The sequence below is a fragment of the Arachis hypogaea genome, chromosome 8 (genome assembly GCF_003086295.3).
Source record: "Arachis hypogaea cultivar Tifrunner chromosome 8, arahy.Tifrunner.gnm2.J5K5, whole genome shotgun sequence".
NCBI lineage: Eukaryota > Viridiplantae > Streptophyta > Magnoliopsida > Fabales > Fabaceae > Arachis > Arachis hypogaea.
In genome coordinates this window covers 17692416-17712893 of record NC_092043.1, presented here as the reverse complement: position 1 = coordinate 17712893, position 20478 = coordinate 17692416, and the positions used below count along the sequence as shown (strand labels likewise).

Sequence of the window (20478 nt, the reverse complement as noted above, 5' to 3'; positions counted from 1 at the left end):
GCCTCCAGTCTGCTCGTTGTACACTGCCATCTAGTCCCGCAAACGCTCTAGCCGCTCCAGGTCCTCCCTCAGCTGCAGCCAGAGGGAATCAGTGGCTCCCACATGTGCAAGAAACTCGTTGTACCTCTCGACAGACTGTTGAGCTTGTTGGTTAAGTTCCTGTGTGAGCTTCTGTACCTGTTCCCTCAAATCGACGACTTTTTCGGGATTGGCTGGGCTAGTGGTAAAAGCAGAGGTGAACCGCCAATATAGAGGTGCAGAGACCGTTGGCGAAGAATGACTCCAACTTGTAGATAGATGAGATTTTTATAGGGCTCGGAGGCGGAGTCACGCCAAACCCTATCAGGATTGACGACAGAGGCATCGGAGTTGAGGTCATCCCCAGGTTGAGATTGCTGCGTTACGGTCTCCAATCTCTATGTGTAGTCCTCCTGTGTAACACACATTGTGATTGGAATAACAGTTAATTAAATGTAAATCGAATACATTTCAAACTTAGAATTAATCGAAAACCTCACATAATGAGCCGCAGACCGCTCATTAGCAAATCCCTCCTTGCGGGGCTTCAATGTATGGGTATACTCGAAGGTCTCCACCAATATTGCCTCATGCTCCAACGACTTAGACTACATATGTAGAAACCAAGTAATAAAATAAATCAAGTAATAATTAACAAAAATTAGCAAACTACATACCATCCTGCTCTTCATCTTCATGAACGTTGCCAACCCACCGATATACTTCGACAATATCGGCAATGCCCTGTTAGCTCTATTCGTCAGATGGTGACGCCTGAACCCTTCATCATTACTAAAATGGTTGTGAAGTGCCCTCTTAATATCTGGACGGATCCAAATCGTGAGTTCGTCGCGCTCTTCACGAACGTCCTGCATTATCTGCTGAAGTCGTCTAGCTATCCAGTAGTCGTAGATCTTCCTAATCATGTATCATGTTCCCTATTCATATAAATTTTTCCTGCACAAAGTAATTCAACAACATAAAAATACAATAAATTCAACAACATTGGGTTCTTATCGCCCACTTCTGAAACCATCACTCTCTGGTCTCAGTAGGGATCTTCATGTAGTTCGGCCATGGATTTTCGTACATGGACTTAATCACATTGAAGAGCTCTTATGTACATGTATTATTGTTTGATGCAAATCTATCAATGAAAAATTTAAGATTAGCAAACAAATAAAACTTAAAAAATTCAAAATAGATTGTGAAATAAAAGACATTAAAATAGTACTCACGCCGACATCTCGTCAGGCCAAATCGTCATCCATATAACGGGCGGTGGTGGAGGACATCTGGTTGGAATGCATTAAAGGATTCCAGCACCACGGTCTCTGTCGCTGGAGTTGGAAGGGGCGTAGCAGAAGGAGCCACGTAGTTGGAGTTTGAGACCATGATGAACTGCTAGTCTGGTGGACCCACCTCTACCACGACTATGAGACCGACTCATGACACCTTTGCTACCTATCGTCATGTCTGCAAAGAGAATACCAATTAACACTGATCAGTATATACAACACAAATCCTTCAATATTTATATTATTTCCGAAAAATTTGACATAACCTCCCCTAAAATTGGATATATATCCTCCTTTACAGTTCTCACAAATCCAATCAACCTCAATCTACAACATTAGTCAAAATTCAATTAAATTCACCAGATCTAAAAATATTAATATACATACAAAAACTCAATTATTACAAGAGGCATATTATCGAACACTTGGCATTCAAAATCATCAGACATATCAAATAGCACAACCAAGCATTTTTTCCAACTCTAATTAACAAGAAGTTAACAAATAACAGTATACTAACTGCAGTAATTTACAATATTTCCAGTAGAATATCTAAACAAACAACTTTAATCAATCAATTCATTCACAATTTCAAACAATTTTCAACAACTTAAAACTTAGTATTTTAAATCTAACCTATCTTAATAACCTAAATTCTCTATAACTAAAAATTAAATATAACTCAAGTATAATACTAATTAATACTAAAACCTATAAGAATATTAAGATAACTAAAATAAGAATTGAAATTAATATTAGAATGAAGAAGAACCTGAAATGCAGGAGTAGAGAAGAGAACAGAAAATGGGATAGCGACAGTAACAACGGCAGCAACGATGACAGTGGCGATGGCACCTGCAACAGGAGAATGTTGGAAGGCCGGCGAAAGTGGGAGAGGATTAGAGAGAGAGTATTGTGCAGAGGATGAGAGGAGAGGAGGCAGCGAAAGTGGACTACAAGGGCTGCTAGCGGCGACGGGGCTAACGGAGCGGCGGAGTTGACGGAGGTGGGGAAAGGGTTAGAGAGAGCGGGAGAAGAAAGGGGGATTCAAAATGAAGGGAAAGATAATTTGCGTTTCAAATTTTATGACTCATTAATTAGATTTACTGGTAGATATATATCTGATAGTAACACATTGCGCGTCACCAAAATGCAGCATTCCATTAATTGGGTTTACCGGCGAAAATATCTGTCAGTAATTTTCACACTAAATTTCATGCCTATTTTTTCTGTTTTTCCTCCAATTATTACCGGCGAATTTACCATCAGAAACAGAAATTCGCCGATAATGATTTGACCTTACGAATTTGGCACCTAAATCGTCGGTAAATCCGCCAGTAACGTCGACTCTAATGTGCGATAGTAAATTCCAGCGGTATTCAGTGCTTTTCTTGTAGTGTAAAACGTTAAGAACCAAATTAAAATTTAGTTCAAATATTAGGACCAAAATAATACTTTATTTTAAAAAATATTGTATACTTTATTAATGAAATAAAAATTAGTTTTTATTTGTTATATTTTATATTGATGATTTATATTTAAAATAATAATTTATTAATCAAGTTAAGCATTTTTTAAATTATAAATAAATAAAAATCTAAAACTTACTAGTTTTTTTATTAGTTAAATTATTTTGTAGAAAATACTACATTTCTTATCTTTCTAGAAATATATTAACATTGGTTCTTCAAAACTTTATCATATTTTATGAAAATATTATGTATGTATACATTAAAAATTAATTACTATATATTTATATATAAATATATATTTTTTAATTTATTTTTAATGTATATATTTTATATAATTAATTAATTTGATTATTAATTTTTAATTTATAGTTAACATGATTGATTTTTCAAACTAGAAATTCAGTGGCAAAAGATAGCATTACTCATCAACCATATATATCGGATTTATGATATAGATAGATTGAAAAAGAGCTGTATATCTAGCGTGTAAATTATACATCGTCAGATACAACCACAACAACAGAGTATAGGGTACGGTACGTTGTAGTATAGTATTCTAATTCAAAAGTAATATATACACATACAAAATTAAATATATATTATTTATTATTTAATTTATTTTAATATATACTTTATATAAATAATTAATTTATTAATTAATCTTTTAATATATGTTTAATATGATTGGTTATTAATTATTTGTATGCTTGCGTAAGCAAATGGTTAAAAAGTGATTACGTCTAGAAAAAAAAAACAAAAAGACATGTATGTTCAAAATAAATATACAGACCGATATATAATAACGATTATAAAAATATTATTTGTATATTAAAATTAATCATTAATATATTTGTATATAAATATATATATAGTTTAATTTATTTTTAATATATATTTATATTTTAACATATATATTATATTGATACTTGATTTTAATAGTTAATTTTAGTGTACATGGGTGAAATAGTCCATATGATTATTGTTTCTGAATAATTAAGTAAAGCATGATATATAGAGAATTAAGAATATAATAGTCCATTATCACAACTAAATCTGAAGCTTCTTAATAAGCTATTATTACCACCCTTTTCTCTTTCATTTTTAGGTGAAGGTGGATGCTTGCTACTACTACCATAGCAGCATATCATATCAAACACCGCACCGATCCATGGCTGCCACAACCTCTTCAAGCTGCAGCGGATTCTTCAGTCTCCGATCATCAAACACTGCTGATGAATCAAGGGTTGTCAGAGACATCTCATCATCATCATCATCATCTTCTTCTTCTTCTTCTGGTTGCGGAGGAGGAGGAAAGCTTGATGGCGTAGCCATGTGGTTCATCAACGGTGTCACTATGGCTTTCTTTGCATCCTTAAACCGCTGCTCTTGCATTCGCATAGCCACCGATGAAGAAGATGATGGAGAAGATGCAAACGACTTGCCCTTGATGTTCAACGATGGAAACATTCGCCATGATGGTGTCTCCGCCGTCGGCACCGCCAGCAGGAGAAGAACCGGCAAAGGGAAAAAGAATAAGAATAGTAATAATAATGGAGTGGTTGAACAAGACTATTGATATGAGGCCTTGAACAAAATCAATGTCTCCCTTAATTTTCTTAATTAATTGGTAAGTGGTCATGTTGTATATGGGGTTCACCAAATTATATTATGATGATGCGTTCAAAGCTTATGTTTTTTTTTTTTTTTTGAGATCTTGAAAGGAATTTTATAAGTAGTCTTCCTTGGCTTCCAATATATATAAGGGAGAAAAAAAAACCATGAATATGGTTATTAATGTGTAATGAGATAAATTATATTGAGCTTTATTTAATACATCTCTTCTCTTGTTTTTGTTTTGTGCAACATTGTCAATTTCTTATGCTAGATTTTTGTTCAGAATATAATTATTGCAATTTCGTTCACTGAGTTCAATTGATTATAGTGAACTTATAAATCTCGTATTTGTAGTAGGTTGTGGATCCGGATTCTGGGTTCAAAATGGAGATTTAACATTCAGTTATGTCGAGTGTTATTCTATCACACCGCCAAGTATTAAATATTGGTTCAGTTTCATCCATGTTCATGAGACAATTATTAAAGCTTCGTGCTGGATCAAAATTGTTGATGAGAATGACTTAGATCTTGTGATTTGCTTCGTGATAGAACGTACGTGTATTCCAAAGTTCTTAATTTTTGTTTTCAATTCTTTTAAAAATTGAGATGAAGTCAACTTCACGTGAAGTTAATATTTGAGAGTAGTCGGATGAAAATTTAGTTAAATCAGTCAAATTATTTAACGACTCTTAGATATTAACTTCACGACTGCACCTGAGTTTCATCTCAAAGAAAAGAAAATTGGAAAAAAGAAGAAAGAGGTGGGGACCGAAAAAGGATTAATGTGAGCGCGTAATAATTGGGTTAGAAATAAACATGCATGATTATTGGGATCACCACCGTTATTGTGTTTGTTTTTTTTTTATTGCCTTGATTATTTTTTTCTAAAGCTTTTTCAAAACAACTTGCGCGATTTAATTTGTTTACTAAATAAGCATGTTCTTCGGGCTAAAGTTGCTTTAAAAAATTGAATATTTTTGTTTCCATTTCTCATCATATTTAATGATGTTGTCGCATGGGTCGCCATCATTGCGTGAATTCAGCGGACAAAGTTTCTTTTAGGTTGTATTGTTTGTCCCTTAGCTCAAAATCACCTCCCAAGGAATCCAAGAAATAGTGGCATGCGGTTAAAGAATTCATCATATTCATATGTATATATAGTTCCTTAATTCCTTTGACCTTGTTTCTTTGCTTAATCATAAGCAAAGGTGGCAACATACACCTTATTTTCGAGTATTTAATTTTATTCAATTTGATAAGATAAAATTGTCAATTCGAATTCAAATCATTAATTGATAATTTAACATTTTTATTTATATAAATATTAAATCTATTTTAATAATATATAAATATAATATTATATCATAATATTTTATTTGTATTTGTATTATTAATTTAAATAAATTTTTTTATATATAATTAAAAATTTGATGACGACATTATTTATGAAAAATATTATATTATTTATAAAATGATTATATTGTTTATATTAAGTTTTTAATTTGCATGCTTATTAGAATATATAATAATAATGTATATTTATAAAAATATATGAAAAGGGTCGGATATTCACAAATTGACTGTAGGTAGAGTTAAAATTGAATTGTTTTTAACGTGCAAGTAGGGTAACTCTACCCTATTTTATCCATTGCCACATCTAATTATAGGTTCTGCCCTGTGCCTTGGAGGGAAAAAAATATGTCAGTGCAAGTAAGCAATACATTGATATTCCATCACGATTAAAGTTTGGTTTAGTAAAATTTCTATTTTTTTAATAGTAGTTTATAAAAGCTAACTTTTAGAAAATAGTTTTTTAAAAGTTATAAAATAATTTTTAATAAGTACAAACAACAATAAGTGTATTTGATAAAATAGTTTTTAAAATTTAAAAATATAAATATTAATGTAATAATTAATTTAAATATTAATTAACGTCGTATGAAATTACATTAGAATTTTAAATTTTGATAAACATGTGACAATCTTAAAAAATTCCTTCTTAAATACTTTTAAAAATATCTCTAAATTTTAAAAACGGCAAATATAAGTAAAAGTGGGTAGGTCTACTCGACCAAAGATTGTGGCTCGACTCATTTTAGATTCGGCTCGTTTTATTAAATAGACCAAAAAAAAGTTTACAAAACTCGTTAGATCGATTTGTTAAATTATCATCTCTAACTATAAATATAAAGACATGAACTTTTTAATTTATTAAATACAAAACAAAATATTTATACTTTTAAAAAAATATAAATATATTTTTAAAAAGTTTTTTCAAAACTCACGTTTCCCTTGATCTCATCCGTAGTCATAATCAACGAAGATGTTAAATCTTCTCGTGGACACAAAACAGTATGAAAGAGTTTGAAGGGCACGGATTCGGTGTGCCGAAATTCTTTGGCACACCAATGCACATGGTGTTTATATTTGGCTGATCAGTGCGTCATTTGAGGGTGGCCGTCGGATCTCTCTGTTTTTTCAATCCAATGGTAGAGATTACTCTTTCTCTCTCCTCCTATGATTGGTTACTGGTATAGGTGTGTCAGAGGGGTTAGTTTGCAAATTTCACTTTGTAGTTGGTTATTTTTGTTACAAGAAAAAATTAGCTGGGTTTATGTAGAATTAGTTTATCATGTTTTAAGAACTAAATTAATGGCTGTTAGTGATTCTGTTTAACGCCAAATCAGACATGATAGAGGAGGGCTGAGAGGGAAGAAAAAGCGCCGTGGACGTCATTTGACGCATACAAGATAAGCTGCGATGGATACGTATTCGTCACTGACCCGTCAATGGAGTAACGGAGTTGCAGGAAGCTTTCTCCGGCGGAGTCACACTGCAAAGCTGCCTACTCTCCGAAATGCGGCCACTGTCGCGACTTGTTGGTTCGGAGGATGAAGATCTGCATAGCGTCCTCGCCGGAGCTGGATTCGATCACCGTCGGATAACAATGAGTGATGTTTCGGCTTGATGCATGGCTTTGCCAGAGACGCCCAACAAGGAAGGATCGAAGCGGCGCGGGGATGGTGGGCGACAGGATGACGAAGGAGAAGCCCATGGTGTTACGGGTCGGGCGGGTTAGGTTAGAACACAGTTGGTTGAACTTGGGTCAATCGTGATGGGCCTCTGGATTTTTTTTTTCCCTGAGATGCACATTTTTTCTGAAACCAATGCTGGGCTCAAGTGTTGGGCTATTAAAAGTGTTGTTAAAACTAAATAAATGGTCTAGTATGGTGGTCCTTTTCACCGCACGAGTTGGTGCGGTGTCGAAAGAGGCAAAGAAAGGAAACGATGAAGGGGGTGCAGAGGTGTGGTCTTTGTCGCCAGACAGGGCATGATCGAGTTTCCTGCCACTTAAATCCCAACAGCAGAATGAACACACAAGAGGGTGCATCATACTTTAGTGGTGAGGGCGAAGGTGAAACTGGCACAAGGGAGGACTCGTCTGCGGAGGATGAGGTAAGACTTTGCCAACAAATTTGTTTAGTCGTCTTTTTCAATTAATGTATTGCTGTTCATCGATTCCTAGTTCATGGCTAACTGAAAGTATCGTTGTAGCTGGCATGGGACGATGCATCGGACGTTGCCTTGGACGAGGGTTATGATTCACAGGGCACAATTTGGTAACCATTCATTATTTTTAGTGCGCTCACAGCTAAATCCAGTGGGAACGTGGGTCTTCAAATTAGACAAAAGGTTTGGTGATGCAGCAGGTGTTTTAGTTTCTTAGAAGATCATGCGTGATGTTCTATGTTTGGACAAACAATAGGTAGCTATAGAAAACTGTTTTGGACTGTTATACTTCCAATTTGACCATATCCAGGCCGCTATATGACTTTATTTTGTAACGCTCTACATTTAAACTGGAAATTATTGTAGAGCATCCATGGTGCTGTATGAATTGAAATTGCAAATTAGTGTAGAGAGCATCCATGATGCTGTGTGAATTGGAATTGTAAAGTAATCTAAGGAACACTGATATTTTGAAAAGTTCTTAGTTACACCGGTCATAAGATTTGTACAAAAAGTGTTAAGTCTAGCAGTTGCAACACATCAACAATCAGAACACAAAAATTTGTTGCCAAATCAGAAAAGGCAATCCAAAATAACATGGTCAGCTAGTTCATCAACCCAGTTGGATTCATTCAAAATCAACAAATTGGACCAACAGCTCCACTTCTGGGTGGGTACTGGAGATCTCAAAGACGGCCAGCTTGGGCACACTTATGTTACACTTGCGCAAGAAACCCACCCACCCTTGGCTAATGGTGCCACAATTGTGCCTTCTTTCGCCCCCGTATTTGCTGTAGACGGCCCGGACGGAAATCTCCCCCGATCTGAGATTGACCATGACACAATCGTTGACGTCGTCTCCAAAGTGCGGCACATTTGGCTGGGCAAACCAGAATGGAGAAGGAGATGAAGTTAAGGACATGTGTAACATGAATGCAATGTGCATGCAGTCAAACAGAATGAAACGACAACTACTGACGATGGCATTATGAACAATTAGCATGCAATTGGGTGCTTCTTTCCCTAAACAATGGAATTTAAGTATTTAACAACAGCATACATTACCAACAAATTTCTGTAATGAATTTGAAGTCAACAACCGATCCACCAGATAGCCTACCATTAACAATTAAGCAACAGCAGAGGACAGAAGATGTGGACCACGTAGAAGGGCACACATGCCAACAAAGTAAGGACCAGCGAAAGAACAACACTTTATGTAGACCATGTAGGCCGCCACATTACTTTTAATAGAGGGAATAGCAGGGGAACAAAACAGATAATGCGGTCCCGAAAGTTAAACAACGTAACACGTGTATATATAGTGGAGAGGGAAAGCCATTACCAGGAAGTGGGTGCCCAAGAGCCTTTTTGTGATGTGCATGATGAAGAAGGGGTGCTCGGACCGAAATGTCTGCTCCACCTCAGCTGCAGCTGCGCTCCTGGGGACATTGATGCACCCCGTTCGACGCCGTGGCGCTTCAGGAGCGCGTGTACGGTTCCGTGGAACCTTCGGGGGTGTGACGTCGTCGGCTTCATCACCGGACGTAGCATACGTCTTCTCCACACCCGGTGACTGAAAGATGCGAACGCTGAAGTCGTCTCTGCCCTTGTGCTTGAACAGCAGAATGTTAGATGGTTGTAGCTTGTATTCACGATAGAACCTTTGCCATCCCCTGCCGAGAGTGATCTCTTTCCACCCGTTGGGTCTGCATGCAATCTTGTAGGTATGGTTTGACCCATCGGTGACCGTGACGTAGAGATGGTTGCTACCTTTGGGGAGGAGCCCATTCGGTAATGGTAGACGCTGCATATAAGGGCACATGAGGAGTCGGCGTAAGAGATAGAACAAAATGCGGAAAGGAGAGTCAGAAATAATGGAAAGAACAGAAGAGCAAGCTTTAACCTACCATCGGTCGCGACGGATCTCCTGCCGCTTTGATAACCCTAACGACGTCACGTTTCGCGTGTTCTCGTACCATTTTCTCGTCCAGGCACCAACAGAGAAGAAGGGGATATTCTTAGTTAGGAGAACACCAATAGAGTGGACAGCGTGTGAATCGAGCAGATATGAAGGGTGAATCCTATCTAATTAATTAATTTAGTCAAAGTTCCACCCCTTAGCACTGTGCGCCATCACCCTTCCGTGAAGTCTTCCTCGAGAAGCCAAAAAGTTTCGTCCCTGAAGAGGAGAGGAGCTTCGAGTGGGGTCGGGTATTAGGGGTTGGGTTTCTAGGCGAGTTCGGGTTTTCACTTTTGGGTCGAGTCAGTTTCACTGGCCCAATACCAGATAAAAAAAATGTTATTTTCCAGGATGACCAAACCAAAAAAAAAATTTAAAAACCGTAAATATACAAAATAATAAGTGTAATTATGAACAACTTACCTGCTTCCATCGACTACATCAATCCGTGCATCCATCAACAGGGCAAGGCTGACAATACGAAGGGATTTTTCACTGACCCACTCAAATGGAATGATTGATAAGATTAAGTTAAGGCTATAATTTAAATTTTGAATTCATTCGGTGGTTATAGCTTTTTTTAGAAATCCGTTTATTGCCCTTGGTATGCACCCACATTAATTCCTAATTAGTGTCCAGTCTAATCAGGTTTAAGGGTTATTTATTAAAAAGATAAAAAAATTTTAAAAGGCGGGAGGTGTTTCGCCAGATTAACGCGCGTACATTTACGTTTTTCACTACCCCCAAAAAAAAAGCGCGTACTTTTCAAAGAAGGGAATCACACTGAGGTACGTACTTGTTTAAACCAGTCCCTTCGTATTCTTTGTTGATCCAAGCATTTTAGTTGGAAACAGGTTTATCCTTTATAAAGGAACGGAATTTGGCATAACATAACGATACGCTAAATGAAAATAATTCCGAATGTTTATTCCGGTAGTGTAAAACCGATTTGCAAGGATAACTCGATAGACAGTTCTTTCATAACGCACCCGTAAATAGTTGCCGAAATGTTCTGGAATCATGAGTTGGAAACGTTAAATGCTAACGGCTCGAGACAATTCCGTAATTTTGTTTAAACCGCTCAAACGACTTGTTTTATTTGGGTGAATTACAGGCATAGGGGCTGAGTTATGAGTAACAACAAACAATTCACGATAAGCAGAGAACGAACCGATGAAAGTAGATATAATAATCGCTACAGAGTTTTAATTAGCTTTTCATAAGATCAAAAGGACGACGAAACAAACAAACCAGATAGATCATTCAAGGCTTTGGTTATGGACAAAAAACCAAAACAACATAAAGATGTCACCCATGTGAACCAGTTCAAATACCTCCGTCACTGTCTTCATCCTGCTCCGGTCGAACGCCTGCCTGGCGGGACAAAGATTTCTCCTTGGCTTTCAAAACATCCACGACACTGTTTGCCAGGAGTCGCCAATTTGAGCTTTCCGCCATCATTTCGGTTGCTTTGTCATACAGTCATCGACCGGCCGCGTCATATTGTTGCAAGGTCCTGCGAAGCAACTTTTCCTCCCGTCGTCGTGCCTTCTTCTCTTCCTCCAGTTGATCCTCCTTTTGCTTCAATTTGACCATTAAGTCTACGTTCTTGGCATCGACTTGGAAGAGTTCCTCTGCCGTTTTTTCAATCCTAGCCTCCCATAACTCCTCCCTCCTGACAAGTTCGGCCTCAATGAGGTCAAAATCCACGAACTGTTCATTTTTACGGAAGATGTTGATCAGATTAGACATCGGCTCTTCCGTGAGGTCGACGGGACTAACGGTGGGGTCGGTGACGGTCTCCTTCGACATTTTCTCAGAAGTACACAGTGGAGAGAGCAGTGGAGGGTGGCAGAAATAAGGAAGAGGATAAGGATAGACGCAGAGGTGAGAGAAGGAGTTACGGCAGAGAAGAACTGGGAAAGAAGCATTGGGAGGTAGGGTTTGTCGTTAAGGGGCACGTATACATATACCGTGTAAATTGGGAAGCTTCGTCGAATAAACGAGTAATTAATGTACTTGGTTTATTTTTGGGAAAATAAACGATTTATATTTAAAAACTAGTTCGATGGAAGGAAAAAAAGGAACATTTTGCGGTTAATTTTTTTGGATATTGAAAAAAAATTGGTGTAATCCTTTAATTGATACAAAACAGCCCAAGAAATTGTTAACTCAATGGCGAGTCGCCGAAATGCGTGTTTTGCGTATTTATGGGAAATTATTTCAATTTAAATCAACTCAAATTATTACTAACAATACAGGAGATGAGATGATATTGATAGTTAACCGCATCTGGATTAAACGAAATTATAATGACTAGAAGCATAGAATATTAATCTACCGAAACAATGGCATTCAAAATGGAAATGACTCAAATTTGGTTGTTGACGTGTAGTCGTCATTGGCGAGGAAGGATAAACTGATTAACAATTCAATATTAACGGATTTTCGAAATCGAACCGATGAAAGTAGATATAATAATCGCTGCCAAGTTTTAATCAGCATTTCAAAAGATCAAAAGGGCGACCTAACAAACAAACTAAATAGATCGTTCAGGCCTGCAGGCTTCGACATAAACCAACACAACATAGAGATGTCACACATGTGCACCAGGTCAAATTCCTCCGTCCCTGTGTTCAGTCTGCTCCGGTTGAACGCGTAATGGAGGGGACAAAGATTTCTCCTTGACCTCCAAAACATCGACGACCCTTTGTGCCAGGTCACGCCACTTTGAGCTTTCGGCCATCATTTCGTTTGCTTTGTCATACATTCGGCAAACGGTCGCTTCACACTGTTGCTGCTCCATGCGCAGAAACCTTTCCTCCAGACGCCTTGCCTTCTCCTCTTCCTCCAGTTGATCCTCCTTCTTGTTCAACTTGACCATTAACTTCAAGTTCTCGGACCTGACCCTGAAGAGTTGCTGTGATATTGTTTCAACGCTAGCCTCCCAAATTTCCTCCCTCCTGACAAGTTCGGGTTGAACGAAGTCACATACCCGGAACTTTTCATCTGTACGGATGATGTCGATCAGTTTGGACATGGGCTGTTCCTTGAGGTAGACGGGACTGGCGGCGTTGTCGTTGACGGTGTCCTTCGACATTTTCTCGGTAGTACACAACAGAGAGTGCAGTGGAGGGTGGCAGAAATAAGGAGGTGGATAAGGATAGACGGAGAGGTGAGAGAAGGAGATACGGCAGAAAAGAACTAGGAAAGAAGCATTCAGAGGGATAGGGTTTGTCATTAATGTGCATGTATACCTATATAGTGTAGGCCCTATAGTGTAAAGTGAGAAGCTGCTTCGAATACTTTTTTTTCCATAGAAAATGTGTAATTAATGTACGTTATTTTTTTTTTGAAAAAATAAAATATTTATATTTAACAAAAAAGAAGGGATAACAAATTTAATGTAGTTTTAAATTTAAATTTAAAGTTATTTTTCTGCGTTCAGGTTTTAAACCTACGTTTAAGATGTCTTCGATTCCTGTGCCAAACCAAAAAACGAAGCATCGGTTACAGCGGGCGTAAATGAAGGCGTGCGTGGCACGGTTCCTGACTTATCTGGTGAGCCGTTTTACAGTGGATAAGTTCACTAGCCAGTTTTCCTTCATCGCGTCTGGTGATCCATACTAACGACGGTCCTCCTGTAAACTTCCCCTTCCACCACCTATTCAATAAATTTCGATCAAATAGGATGAGATCTAGTGCAACCACCGAGAAAGGCAGAATAGGAGAGAAGGCCGGATATGGGAGAAGGAAAGGGAAAAGGAAAGGGAAAGGGGTCCCACCACGCGTCTGTCCGCTGACTCTTCTGCCTCGCGAAATATGGAAAAGAATTGCATCAAGGGTTGCATCGTCCTCGATCCAGGATCTGTTTAACATGTAGGTGACCTACAAGGTCTTTTTGGACATAGGCCGCTCATCTGCGGTGTACAAGGTGGCCTCCATGGCGGAGATACCCGTCGTGTTGGGTTATGACTTGGAGGACCGTCCTGAGGATGGGTTCCTTTATGTAAGCGCGCGCGCAGGAAATCCGGGCGCTATATTCTGTATAGGGATGAGAGATTCTGCTGGATGGGCCGACACGTCGCTGGGGTCGACACCCTGCTTGAGGCCGCCGATGCGGGTGATGTCCAAGCCCGCTACATGTGTGCGATGCTGCTGCTGACGCCAGGTATTGGGGACGGGGCAAACGCTGGAAGGGGGGTTGAAATGTATGAGAACGTGCTGGCTGCTGGAAAAATGGAAATGTGCAGAGAACTCCTCAGGTAGTTGTTCGCAAATCCGCTGATTGGGGTGCACCCATCGGATCCAGGGAAGCCCGTCGTCTGCCGGTCAAGCGTCTGCCCGACCCGCGGGACCATGGGTGCTACCAACGATTCCTCGACTGTGTCCTGCGTCCACTGCCTTGCCGAGTTCGAGGTGTTGCATTTCTTTAGTCTATTTACTTTCAGATGAAGTTTCGCTGTAACCAAAGTTGAATGTATTTCATTGTTAATGAGTCGGGTGTTTGGGTCGGGTGGCCTTGTAAATCCCCGCTTTCGTGGACCAGATAAGTGACATATTCGAACCGATGTATATCACCGTGTTCAAACATTTAAACGGTCACACGCATAACCTTCGATAGAAGCACTATTTCATAACTTCATTAGCTAATAGGCCAAGCCGAATAAATAAATAAAAACGCGCCATAAAAGTTCAATATTAGCGTTGGGACTAAATAGTACAATAGTAATCCTAAACATACATTGCCGGGGAGGGGAGGGGTCGGTTTATGGTGTCTCTATCTCGTTGTTGCACTGACCCGTAAGACCTGGGACTTCACCTGTCCAGCAAAACGTCGGCCATCTGCCGTATGATTTAATTACGATAAATGCTTCTTTAATCAATATAATTATTATACTATATGAACGCATTGGTAAACGAAAACATCTAGGAAAACGTATGCGGTACTGAACCACGGGCAACCCCCCTCCCCCTACCCCCCGAACGGCAGTATATTAAAGGCAAAATGCCACAAGGGCATCTACAAATTCGTCCATCCTCCTTTTGTAATCTCCAATAATCCGTCCTTGAAGTCCCTCCAAATGGCCGGAAGTTCCCAAAAGGACAAAACGAAACTGGAGGTATCCATTCAGCATGAGTGTCTGCCGAATCTTCTTCCTCTCGAAATATGGTCGAGTATTGCCACGATGGTTGCATCGAATTCGATTGAGGATCTGTTCAACATGCAGGCGAGTTGCAGGTTATTTGCATCTGCATGCAATTCCGACGCCGTGTACAGGCACGCCTTGGTGTCGGTGTTGCCGATCGCTTGCTTCCTCGACTACTCCGGTATGCCTGCAATGACATTTCTGCATCGATGCGCCAAGCGCGGAATCCGGCCGCTATGCTCTGCGTTGGGATGTCTCATTTATTCTGGTGTGGCCACCGCAGAGGTGGTATGCGGACCCTGACCGAGGCAGCAAAGTTGGGCGATGTGGAGGCCTGCTACATCGCTGCGATGCTGCTTCTGTCGCTTGGTGACAAAACAGATGATGAGGTCCGCCATGGATTCGAATTTTTTTGCGTCGTTCGTGAGTCTGGCACAGTCGAAAGGTGCAGGGAGGTCTTCACGCAGGTGTTCGCCGGCCCGTGGTCTGATATACCCCCGGCGAACCCAGAAGAGTCCGTGTCTTCCTGTTTCGGTAGTTGCCGTACCCGTGGGACCATTGGTGATGACAGCGATCTGTCCAGTGTGGCGTGTGTGCAATGCCTGGCCGAATACGAGGTGCGGAAGTTCTTGGGGAGTTATTGCATTTAAGTAGTTTTGTAAACCCCGACGATGGAGATGCCGATCATGCTAATTGCTATGCGTACTGATGGTGTATTTTACCTTATTTTTGTAAACTTTTTTTTTGTTAAAGAACAGTCTTTTCGATCAATTATCATGTGGAGTACACAGACGACGCAATTAAGTCGTATCTTGGCCACAACTTAGTCTGAATAATTCTTTCTTCTTGACTGGGATATGATCTGAACCTTGCACTATTGAAGTGACGTTTGAATGGACATAAGATTGTAGAGTTAATCAACCTATTCCACCATCGGAAGGATTTTTCCTAGGGCTACGTATTGAGACCGCGACAGGGAATTTATGCAAAATTGGTAACTTGTATAGGCAATAGGGATTGACCGAAAGGGGTCATGTAAAAAAAGGGTACGGGATAAATTTTTTATGAGCAATGATGATATTTGACGATGGTATATAAAATCTGTACAGAGGTTGAACAACGATCATGCGGGTATGCTCCACTTGAACCACGAGATTGTATTCGCATAATATAACAGGGCTAGAGATTCAACAACTGTCCTTTAATGAACAAAATTTGCTTCAACATTTTAAGGAGTTTTTTATTATGTAAACACACTAAATGTATGTTTAGGGTTTTTAAAATACGTATTTCGTATGATATAAAAAAAGGACACCATGTCTGTATTAATTTGTTTTTATTAGGTATTAGCGTTTGGCTTCGTCGTAACGTAAATCCCTAATTGTGTTTCAACTAGGTAAGAACACGGAGAAAAGTATGCATAATTATATTATCCGGGTTTAAGTTCCACTGCAGAAGATCAAAAGGGCGACAGAACAAACATAGGAAATAAAAGGATCATACAGGCCTCGGCGGAAAACATGACATTCAAATATCTTGCATGTGCAGCACATCAACTACCTCCGGCCCCGTCTTCATTCTGCCCGGCCGGATGACGACGACGACGACGGAGCAAAAACTTTTGCCTTTCCTCCACAACGTCCAGCCGGCAATTTATGCCTGTAATTCCTTCTCAGTGAGAACCAACTGTTGAAGGAGCGCGTCATTTTTTTGCTTCTCTGTTTTCAATTCTTTTTCAAGCCGTCGCTTTTCCTGCACCTCTTTCTCCAGTTCATCCTTCCTTGCCTCGAAGACGAACTTGGAGGCCATCAGCTCCACCTTTGCCTGCCTCAGTTCTGCATTGGTAGTTAAAAGTGTAGCCTTTAAGATATCCTCCCTCTTAACCAGTGCCGCCTCAACGAGATCACAATCTGCGGACGTTTCATCTACGCGGATGATGTCGATAAGTGCGTCGATGGAGAGTTTCGCGAGGTCCTCGGGACTAATGGCGTGTTCCGTGATGGATTGCTCCGACATTTTCTCGGGATAAGAGGACGACGACATACTGGCAGTTATAGAGAAGGGTAGACTGAGAGTTGAGAGAAGGAGTTACGGCAAAGAAGAAGTGAAGAAGGGTTAGTAGTTAGTAGGGTTTAGTAGCGGACCCCACGCTCAGGAGTTAGCGTGTACTTCAAGCCGAATTAGGTTCAGAAGCAGGTGTACAGGGATGCCAGGGTCAGTTGTAGGGGTGTGGTGTACAAAGTTAGATAGGAAGAAAATAGTTTTGTTTTGTCAAATCAACCATAAAAAAATGAATGCATTTAACCGAAAATAAAAAATTTACCATATTATTCGATAACTTAATTTGATGTGATCATTGACGGTTTTTAATCGGTTTAATATTCCATAATGTACAGAATACGACATGTATTTAATTGTTTTATCTGACACTTTCCAATAATAACGATTAATGACGCGCTCCATTAAATTTGCAAACAACAAAAATGTCGTTCACGTTTCCCAATTCCCATTTCTCATTTCCGGATATCTACGCAAACTGGAAAATGAAAACCAGACTGCCCACCTGCGTTTGGCAAAAGGATGCCTCTTCTAATTGTATGTATAGGTAAATATGGGTCTAAGTACATAAATTAAATGTACTAAATATCCGGTATTAACCATAATGTTGGGCAACAAAACGAGTTACGCGCTAAGCCGTAAAAATTAACTAATGTCGGTGTATAATCTAATGTTGGGCAACGAAACGATTTACGTGTTATACCGTTATTGTCCTTTTCATTTTTCCTTGACCGGCCGGAGAGTATCGGTCGCTGTGTTGAAGTAGGAATTGCGGATGCTATACTCCGACAGGGGTTGACGGAGTATTTCCGGTTTGCCCGCCGTGGCATTGGGATGGAACTGCTGTCTGGGGCCTGGACGGAGGGCAGCATCGAAGCAGGTTACGTCTCGGGCATGTTGCTACTGTGTACATAGCTTCATCCGAAAATAGAAAGAAAAAAAGAAAAAAAACTCAAATGCTGCGGAAATTATATATAATTAAGAAAACCGAGTTTTACGCAGGGGTTACAGAACATGAAAAGAACAGCTAAGGAAATACGGAAACACAGCAAATAAAGACTTGGAAGGTAGATGCCCTGGGTCATATAGCCCCGACATCGTCTCCATTCTGCCCGGCGGTTTCCTGATAGTCAAAGCCATCTGCCGTTGCCGCAGGTTGACCATACAGTTGGCGGACCAATAAACCTACCTTGATCTCCACAACCTCAGGCCTGCCTTCCATTTCACGCCACGGTGCCATCTGTTGCTGTTCCCTTCGACGAAGATCGGCAATTTCCGCTTTCAAAGCGTTTGCTTTGTCTTCGAGTTCGCGAACGGTGGTTTGATGCTGTTCCATCTCCGTGCGCAACTTCTTTTCCAACCGGCGGCCTTGTTCCAGTTGATGCTTCCTGATACTAGCCCTGACTTTCGCGGTGACTGCCTCGATCCTCGTCGTCCTTGCTTCGTCTTGTGTCTTACGAAGACTATCACTCAGAAACCTCATCCTCTGTTGGAGGGTGTTGATCAGGTCTGCGGTCGGATGTTCCTGGAGGTCGCCCGGACTAATGGCGTGGTCGTCGAGGGATTCGTGCGACATTTTGTCGGATGAAGACCGGGAGGTTTGGTAGACGATAACGGCCCTTGAAGCTATGACTTTTCTCCTGGCAGAGGTTATGGATAAATATAAGGAATGGTTATGAATTGTGATGGACTTGTGCATTGATATACATTAATGAAAATCAAAATTTAAGTTAACAATAAATAAATTAATACATTTTAATGTGGTTAATTAACGTACGTATGCTATTCCTTGAGAAAATGAAGATAATAATGCACCTGGTGGTTTTATCGATAAACGAAGAAAAAGCCTGGGAAAACTTAAGCTGCATCGATTGCACAAAATCCGCTATGATTGCAAATCTTGGCAATGTGACGTTAGAGTAGACAGGAAGGGCTGAAGATCTATGGACTGCTATGAATAACGTGGCAGACAGGACTCGTGTTGATCTCATAAAAAAAACTTTATTACTTGGCTATGCAACCAAGGGTCACCAAATGTGAGGTCAGTAAGTGGAAACAATTGTATTTCCCATAAGTTAAATTTTTAATACTAAGTAGAAAACACAAAAATAAAAATGATGGCAAAACGAGACAAGCAGTACCAAAACGAGTCAAATAGTTGGAAAAATTATTACATAATAGTGATAATACATATATTACATAGGATAACCAAAAAAATATTGAGAACCCATTCCTATCCAATCAGTCAAAGAGGTGGACAAACAGGATCAATTCATAATCAGCCCTACAATGCACGCACGGAATATGAGCAGCACCTCCGTCATCGTCGTTTACGTCCCACTCTCTTCCATAGCGTTGATGGCGGTAAATGGCACCCATGTTTCCACGGCTTGGACATGCATGCGAAGAACAGACTTGATTCTCTGCGTCTAGCCTTGGCAAGCGACGCAGGTGTCTCCACGTCCCCTGGACAACGCCGCAGAACACCAATTTGCAGTTTGTTAGGACACCGGCCGCTTCAAGCCCACGAAATATTTGTAAGCCCTTGTTCTTTGACTTCGCGTCGTCGCGTAGCATCAGCATCATCGCCACTGTGTACTGGGCTGCCGAATGGCCCTGGGCTGCGACAACGTGCATGGTTTCCGTCCCCGCAAAACGACACCCGCCTAGGAAAAGGTCAGACACAGCAGACCGAAACAGAACTTCCAGGTGCCCACTCTGCCTGCATCGCGCTAAGAAGTTTCTTCCCGGCTGGTGCATGGGACTCACACTCCACCATCGTTGGTCCCAAATTGGAATGTTGGCGCATCTGTAAACGAAATCTTCATCCCCTACATTACGTGCAGCGGTGCACAACATCCTGAGACTGCACAAGTCCCTGACGGACTGTGCTGCGGTCCTTCCGGCAATTAAGGTCCATACATCGTGGGGAAGGTTGGCCGGGCCTGTCGGACGATACATCTCCTCCCCTTGTATTGAGCGCCCTCACACGATAGATAAATAGTCGGTTATGTGTAAGTAATGGATAACAGAAAGGCTCCAAGCAGTTATCTCAATGGCTGTTGTTTACGGGGTCTTTATAGTCACCCGGTGCCGTGTGCGATGGTATCCCATCGGTTGTGTACCGTGCATCTACACCTACTCAGCTACAATCACGTCGTTTAGGGAGCCTGCCGGTTGAGTTTTCCGTCGGCTCACACAAGGGTTCCTTAGCCAACACGTCCCGTGTATTCTTATTTTTTAGTTTTTTTCATTTTTGTTTAACTAACCGGTCAATAACTTCCCTTTAAAGTTAGGTTTTTTCCATTTCGTCGCTTGGGGATTCCCAAATATATTTTTTTTGCTCTTTATGTTTTGTTATATCAGAATTTAATGCTATTAATTAAGTCTAATAT

The 20478-nt window shown here is 40.2% G+C and overlaps 2 protein-coding genes across 2 annotated transcripts; one reads left to right on the top strand and one right to left on the bottom strand.

The window, feature by feature from the left end:
* Nucleotides 1–3824: 3824 nt before the first annotated feature.
* LOC112706407 (uncharacterized) lies at nucleotides 3825–4621 on the top strand. Its single transcript, XM_025757704.3, has one exon. The coding sequence runs from the start codon at nucleotides 3957–3959 to the stop codon at nucleotides 4362–4364; it is 408 nt and encodes a 135-aa protein (XP_025613489.1). The 5' UTR covers nucleotides 3825–3956; the 3' UTR covers nucleotides 4365–4621.
* A 14703-nt stretch (nucleotides 4622–19324) lies between these two features.
* Nucleotides 19325–20044, bottom strand: LOC140174675 (uncharacterized). Its single transcript, XM_072200164.1, has one exon. The coding sequence runs from the start codon at nucleotides 20042–20044 to the stop codon at nucleotides 19325–19327; it is 720 nt and encodes a 239-aa protein (XP_072056265.1).
* Nucleotides 20045–20478: the final 434 nt, after the last annotated feature.

What these genes read in the sequence shown, in the direction of transcription:
- LOC140174675 (XM_072200164.1), bottom strand. Translation starts at nt 20,044, where the DNA reads ATGTATCGTCCGACAGGCCCGGCCAACCTTCCCCACGATGTATGGACC.
- LOC112706407 (XM_025757704.3), top strand. Translation starts at nt 3,957, where the DNA reads ATGGCTGCCACAACCTCTTCAAGCTGCAGCGGATTCTTCAGTCTCCGA.